The 7,599-nt window shown below is 45.5% G+C and overlaps 1 protein-coding gene across 1 annotated transcript in view; it reads left to right on the forward strand.

Annotated features, from left to right (window-relative positions):
* The window catches only part of LRP4 (LDL receptor related protein 4), an 81,176-nt gene extending 78,712 nt beyond the window's left edge, over nt 1–2,464 (forward strand). Inside the window, exon 39 of the mRNA XM_021716868.1 lies at nt 1,262–2,464. Coding sequence (XP_021572543.1) covers nt 1,262–1,594 — 333 coding nt within the window. The 3' untranslated portion in view covers nt 1,595–2,464. The remainder of the gene's footprint in view (nt 1–1,261) is intronic.
* The last annotated feature ends 5,135 nt before the right edge of the window (nt 2,465–7,599 follow it).

Below are 7,599 nucleotides of genomic sequence, written 5' to 3' on the forward strand. Positions count from 1 at the left end.
GGTAGGAGGATCGCTAGAGGCTAGGAGCTCGAGACCAGCCTGGTCAACATAGTGATACTCCATCTCTACAAAAAAAGATTTTTTAAAAATTAGCTGGGGCCGGGCTCGGTGGCTCAGCCTGTAATCCCAGCACTTTGGGAGACCGAGGCAAGTGGATTGCCTGAGCCTGCGGGTTCGAGACCAGCCCAGGCAACTTGGTGAGACCTCATCTCTATAATAAATAAAAAATTAGCCGGGTGTTGTAGCGTGTGCCTGTAGTTCTGGCTACTTGGAAGGCTGAAGCAGAAGGATCACCCAGCAGGCAGGTCAACACTAGGGTGGCTGTGAGTGTGCCAACTCAAAAAAAAAAAAATTTAGCTGGGCTTGGTGATACATGCCTATAGTCTTAGCTACTCAGGAGGCTGAAGTAGGAGGATCCCTAGAGCCCTGAGTTCAAGGCTGCAGTGAGCTATGCTTGTGCACTTCAGCCTGGGTGACAGCAAAACTCTGTCTCAAAAAAATAAAAAGATGCCTCTTATCAACAGGGTGCCTGAATGAAACGTAATTGTACACCTAACCCTTAACTGTACCCCACAAACCATAATAAAAAATATTGATTAATAAAAAAATTTTTTAAATTCAAAATAAAAATAAAAAGACGAAAAAGGATTTTCTAAGGCCTTCCTGTCTTACCTCCTAAGTTTTTCCTTAACAAAATTACAAAGAAGAGATTATTAAGAACAAACTAGCACATGAAGTAATTTAAAATCCTGAATAAATGCTCATTTAATTGCTTTTTCCATTTTCTTTTGAGGATATCAGCATGATGTCGAACTAATAAGCCACAATAACTATGTAACCATAGCTAACATGTTTTAGTGCATCTTATACTTGCATTCCAAGTATCACCTCACTAACCCTGACAGCGATTGATTGTGAAGTGTGGGCACTGTTCACTCTCCCCACACTGCAGATGTGGAGGCTGAGTTTTAGAGATGTGACATAGTCTGCCCAAGGTGACCGAGCCAGTGAGTGGCAGATGCAGGACCAGAAGCCATGGCCCTCTCTCCTTCCTGTGTGATGATGGGAATAATCATCATGACTGCTCCTTCCCTTTAGGCTAGGCCTCAGATATTTGCCCGACCAAGTTTCCCCATTTGTTTCTGGGATTTCTGTGCTTTTTAAGCCCACTCTTATCCCATCCACTTCCTCTTTTAGTTCACCATAAGATCCTCTGTAGAGTGCCAACAGAGTGACCGTGTCTCCCCACTCTCTCTGCTAGGGAGGGCCTGACCATAACTACACCAAGGAGAAGATCAAGATTGTGGAGGGAATCTGCCTCCTGTCTGGGGATGACGCAGAGTGGGATGACCTCAAGCAACGGCGCAGTTCACGAGGTGGCCTTCTTCGGGATCACGTATGCATGAAGACAGACACGGTGTCCATCCAAGCCAGCTCTGGCTCCCTGGATGACACAGAGATGGAGCAGCTGTTGCAGGAAGAGCAGTCTGAGTGCAGCAGCGTCCACACTGCAGCTACCCCAGAAAGACGGGGCTCTCTGCCAGACACGGGCTGGAAACATGAACGCAAGCTCTCCTCAGAGAGCCAGGTCTAAATGGCCACCTTCTCCTCCCTGCCTGCCTGTTCCTCCTCCTTTGTGGACTTCTGGTCCTTGTGCTCACGTACACAGCAGGCCCCCTTCCTAAGTGCTTGTGCTCCTCCTCCCACCCCATAACGGTTCCCAAAACCTCATGGGAGCTGTTTTCCAACTGAGTCCGTAACTGCCCGTACACCAGAAATGATGGTGCATTTCGAAAAGTTAGACCTGGATTTTACCATGAACCTCACCTCTTGCGCTCTGTCCTGGGCCCCCTGAAACTGGACTTAGTAACGATTCCCCATCAATGTAGAGCTCCCCTTCCACTGGCACGCTCAGTGCCTGCCCCTCTGCACTGACGCAGTTGAATATCCAAGATGGCACTCTGCCCCATCACAGCTGGCATGACTGCTTCTCTGAGAGAACTTGCCTAGCAGGGCTTGGGGCTGGGGGTGTGAATAAAGACAGGGATGAAGGATAGAGGCTAAGAGAGGAAAGAGTCAGCCCAGCTGGCATGGGCATCTGGGAAATCTCCAGCCTCAAGTGTGTCAGGAACACGAAAAAGCTCTTAGAGGTAGTTGGGCCTGGGTGTCCCGTCCATTGCTGGCAGTGGACATTATTCTCACCCTAAGAGTCACTGCCTTTTCAGCTGCAGATACTGGTGAGATATGGGAGTGACTCAAGCTGTTCTTCCTCCTGCTAGAATGTCTGGAGCCATCTCTACCCTCAATTGACTGGGGGCCTCTATCACACAGCTGCTGGCTAATATGAATTCCCTCCTGGTGCCACTACTGGCCAGTACTTTTCCTAAGTTTTCTACTCAAAGTAACCAGGTTGTGAGCCAGTGGCTTGAGTGAATGTTAGGCCTTGGGGTTTGAGTCTCTAAAACATCTAAGAAGCTCTGCCTAGACCAAACACAGCATACCACCCAAACCTGCGTTCTGCCACTCTCTCCTTCATTCTCTGGGATTCTGAGGGAGGAGGTCAGTAAAGAGTCTTTCAAAGAAAGACCAGTTTTCACAGTCAGAAAGAGCAATTGGGTCAGAGACTTGGGACACCTAGGGCCTCAAGAGAAGTATCCATGAGGTTAAACCTCCTGTGATCTTTCTCAAGTGCTCAGGGATCTAAGTTAGTGGACAGACAGCCTGCAGTATGGGGTGGTGATGTTCCTATTCCAACTGTCTCCTCAGCTAAGTGACTTACCCCTTGGTTCTTGATCATTTGCACAAAGGGCAGGTCCCAGGCTGGTATCAAGGAGTTGAGACTTTTTTCTGCCCTAAAACTTCTTCCTAGCTCCTTTTTTTTTTGGCCTAATTTGCTTCTTCTGACCAAGCCTGTGGCACCAGCAATCTCCAAAGTCCTGTGGTGAGGCGGACTAAATAAAGATGCAGAGAAGTGGGCAAGGATTAGGAAAGTAGAGAGAACCACTGATGAAGCCCTCTCAGCTCATGGCCTGCCCAGACCTCTTCTCTCCCGGGAATTAGAAGTGGCAGGAGAGGACGACAGGGGCTGAGCATGGAGGGGAAGCTTCCGGGAGAAGTTTCTTGACTTGAAACTTCAGCCGGGCTCGGTGGCTCAGCCTGTAATCCCGCGCCTTTGGGAGGCTGAGGTGAGTGGATTGCCTGAGCCCGCGGGTTCAAGACCCGCCTGGGCAGTGAAACCTCATCTCTACAATAAATCAAAAAATCAGCCGGGCGTGGTAGCGCATGCCTGTAATTCCGGCTACTCGGAAGGCTGAGGTGGAAGGATCGCCGGAGCCCAGCAGGTCGAGGCTGCGGTGGCCAGGAGCGGCCACTGCACTCCAGTCTGGGCGACAGAGTGAGACTCCAACTCAAAAAAAAAAAACAACACAAAAAACGAAACTTCTGTGGTTATTGGTATTGAGAAATCAGCTGCCAAACATATGGATGAAAAAGAAGGACAAGATAAAATCTTTTCTGGTCAGTTTTAAGACTGCTGAAGATGCATACCAGGCACTTAGCCATGCTCTCAGTAGCCAGCTCAGCTCTGAGCCTACACATTACAGACAGGCCAGGCCAAGAAGGCTCTTCCAGAGCACAAAGTGGGAATGGTGAGGGGCCACTTCCAGGAGGAAATGGGAGCATTTCACACTTGACAAAGCATTAAAGAAGGAGCACTTTGGGTCCTCAGACTCATGGTTGGGAAGGAGGAGAAAGTAGAAAAGTGGCATTTTCTTGATTGGAAAGGGGGAAAGATCTGATTGCACTTGGGCTGTTCAGAATGTAGAAAGGAAATATTTGAGGACATATCTATTTGAGCACTGATTTACTCTGTAAAAAGCAAAATCTCTCTGTTCTAAACTAATGGAAGTGATTCTCCCACGCTCATGTGTAATGGTTTTAACGTTACTCACTGGAGAGATTGGACTTTCTGGAGTTATTTAACCACTATGTTCAGTATTTTAGGATTTTATGATAATTTAATATAAATTTAGCTTTTCTTAATCACCTTGCCTGGCTTGGAATCATGACTAATCCTGCAACTACTCTGACTGACAGACCCATGCTATGGAAAACCTGCTTGCAGACATCACTTCTAAGTCCTTTGGGGATGTGGGAACAGTGAAGAACAATAACAGGTGTGAGGTTCCCGCTGGAATTTCCACTCATCTTGAGAAGACAGGTCAAGACCAGAGTTCATTTAGTGATGAAACCCTTGTTCCCTTTAGAAAAGGGATGATAGACTGGTTTCATCTTGAATACCAATTCTGATTGGTTGGTAGTGGCTGCCTGAGGTCATGTCCAGACTGAATGGGAAAAATGTCATGATCATTAGTGACATTCTCTTTGGGCACTGGGAGGAAATGTCATGGCGTGCATACCATGTATCTTCTATTTCTGTTCTATGTCTTTGAGGACTTCGTTGTTACAGAACTTGACTTTGACTTGTGTTGGTCACTGGCAAGTCTGTCTGATATAGTAAAAAAAAAATTACTGTAATAGGGGACAAGGAGGGACAAATTCCAATCCCAGATCTGCCACTAGCTCTGTTGGATCTTAGTCAACTTTCATAGTCACCCTGAGAATGGATCAAATGATCACTACAATTCCATTTATTTTTCAGAAGCTGTGTTCTCATAGCTCATCCATTATATCTCAAGGCTAGAACAAGGAGTTGGGGATCCCTCCTCAGGCTCTCTAGATGTGATACCACTCAGTGAACATTGGGAATCATGCTAGTGTTATTACCAGGTGCAGAATGTCAAGTCTCGATAGTTGATTTTTTAAACTGCAAACCATTTCTAGAATAATGCCCCTATTCATCTGTTTGTCTCCTCCTATGGGCTAGGCGCATGTCTAAACAAGAAAGACACAGTCTCACAGAGAGTCTAGCAACACCGCTACCACCACCACTCCCTCCAGTTCCCCCTCAAAAAAAAAGAAAACGAAAGCAAGAAAAACTGGAGCCTCTTGTACTGAAGTGACAAGAGATCTGAGTATAAACTATAGCATGAACTTTTTCCAACTTTGTGAGAAGTAGGTGTGCTGGAACAAAAACAAGGGGACTAGTTCAAGGCTAACCATCCCTCCCACCATCCCTCCCACCGCCACTATTCACTTTTGAAAAACAAAACAGCAGAAAGGAAAGGAGACCATCCTGGGATAAAACAAGGGTTGGAAATTCCTTGCCTTATTCTCTGTATGTAAAACGTGAAACAGAAGTAGGCAGAAGGTGGGTCGAATTCTAGCAAACAACAATTTTTGCAAACTAGTCACATTCAAAATATCACTGCCCTTTCTATATTGCATGAACAAACTGGAACCTACGAAGAAAAGATCTCTGGCCCTTGGAAAGGTCTCCAGGGCATAAATTGAAGCTTTCACCAAACTTAGGACTAAAGAAAACACAAAAGTCAAAGATATATAGAAACTTAGAGGAAGTATCTAAAGATCTGAGGTGCATAAGGGTCCTCAGTGCAATGCAGTAACATTCAAGGGTAGTCAGTCAGCTTAAGGCCTCTGATTCCTATTTGCAGACATAATGATAAAAGAAATGTAGTTGAATCATTTTTATAGCTAAGAAACAGTCTATGAGTGTATCTTTTCTTCATATATGAAAATGAGTCAACTGATGCTCTTGGGATATGCATTTTGGGATGTTTTAGGCAGTCTTTGTTTTGAGACATTCCCTCAGTTGCCCGTTTATTTTCTCTCCAGATAATTTTCCTATTAAACAGCTGGCAGAGGCAAGCAGAGCTCAGTAGAGATAACAGAGTTTTATTTCCAGTCAGTTCTCCAAGTTAAAACTTTGGACTCCTTGATATGGTGTTAAACCAGACTCAGACAACCTAATTAAGGGTCTGAATTTAAACCCAAGGCTAAGTTAGCCCCAAGCTACACAGTCTGCTTATTTCATTACAAGACATAAAGAGCCAAGAACTCTCACGTATCCTGTCCCTTCTGATAGTTTTCCCTCCAGCCTCCCAAAGCCTGTTGACAGCATGCTAATAAGGTCCCTCTCTCTCCCTTTTGCCTGCTTCCTCTTCAGTGGGGCTACTTCTCTGGTCAAAGTTCTTGGACAGCCTATATTTGGAGAGTTATGGGAAAATGATGGGCTTTGGAAGGAAGAAAAAGGCTATTCATTTCCTCATTCAACCAGCCCTATTAAATGCAACCAAGTGCAAGCCAGGATAGGTTTGCAATCTTGGAGGCCAGTTAAAATGCTAAAACCGACCAGGTGCAGTGGCTCATGCCAGTAATCCCAGTACTTTGAGAGGCTGCCGTGGGAGGATTGCTTGAGATCAGTTTGGGCAACATAGCAATACCCTGTCTCTACCAAAAAAAAAAAAATTATCTGGGCATGGTGGTGGACATTTGTAGTCCCAGCTACTTTGAAGCTGCTTTTCTTAGGCTGGAAATATGGACCCATGTCTCATGGTAGTAGGGATGCTTCAACCAGAACGCAGCTTGTCATTACAAAGGAAGGAGCACTGCCTCAGCACTAGCAGGCTTCTTAGAAACGCCCAGCACAGTTATTCAGCAGCCACAATGTTTGACATTTGTTTCCGGCTTCCAGTTGCAAGAATATGGTGTTAACTTTGATCTCTAATGCCCACAGGGCTTTGCTGCCCATGAAAGTTCTCCTTGTATAGGACTGTTGAGAAGCCCCTACAATAAAGAAGGCACACATAACTCTAACACATACACAGATAAGTGCTATTTGATGATAATCCTGTACTGCAAAAGACAACTGGTCAAACATTTATGGAACACCTACTATGCATAAGGCACTGTGTCAGCTTTCTATAAGGCCCTGTGGGCCCTTATAGAAAGGCCCCTCCATTATTACCAGACTTCACCTCCTACCACACTTCTATTACCTTCTACTCTGCTTCAGCTACACTGGCCTTCCTACACCTGGCATGCTCCCAGTGCGGGGGCCTTTGCACAGCTGTTCTCTCTGGCTGGCTGGCACTTTTCTTCCCCTAGATATTAACATGTCTAACTCCTTCACCTTCTTTAACTCTTGCACAAATGTAATCTCAATGAAACCTACTCTGAACATTCTTTTTTAAATTACAGTATTTTTTTTTTTTTTGCTGGATTCTTACTGTCACCCAGGCTGGAGTGCAGTGGCATGCTACCACGACCTCAACTTGCTGGTCTCAGGCGATCTTTCTGCCTCAGCCTTCTAAGTAGCTGGAACTACAGGCGCACGCCTGGCTAATTTTTTTGATTTATTGTAACAATGAGGTCTCACTAAGTTGCCCAGGCTGGTCTCGAACCCCTGGACTGAGGCAATCCTCTTGCCTCTGCCTCCCAAAGTGCTGGGATTACAGGCATGAGTCACTGTGTCTGGCATAAAATTACAGTCTTTCCAACCCCACTATCCTTTTACTGTATTCTTTTGTCTTTTCCCACTGAATATGTTGCCTAATAACATACTATATAATTTATGTATGTATTGATTGTCTATGCTTCCTCACTATAGCTTGAGCTCCACGAGGGGAGGACTTTTTTTGGGTAAATTTTGTTCACTCACTGATTATTCCAAGTGCCTAG

The sequence above is a fragment of the Carlito syrichta genome, unplaced genomic scaffold (genome assembly GCF_000164805.1).
Source record: "Carlito syrichta isolate Samal-C Ts95f unplaced genomic scaffold, Tarsius_syrichta-2.0.1 Scaffold309042, whole genome shotgun sequence".
NCBI classification, from domain to species: domain Eukaryota; kingdom Metazoa; phylum Chordata; class Mammalia; order Primates; family Tarsiidae; genus Carlito; species Carlito syrichta.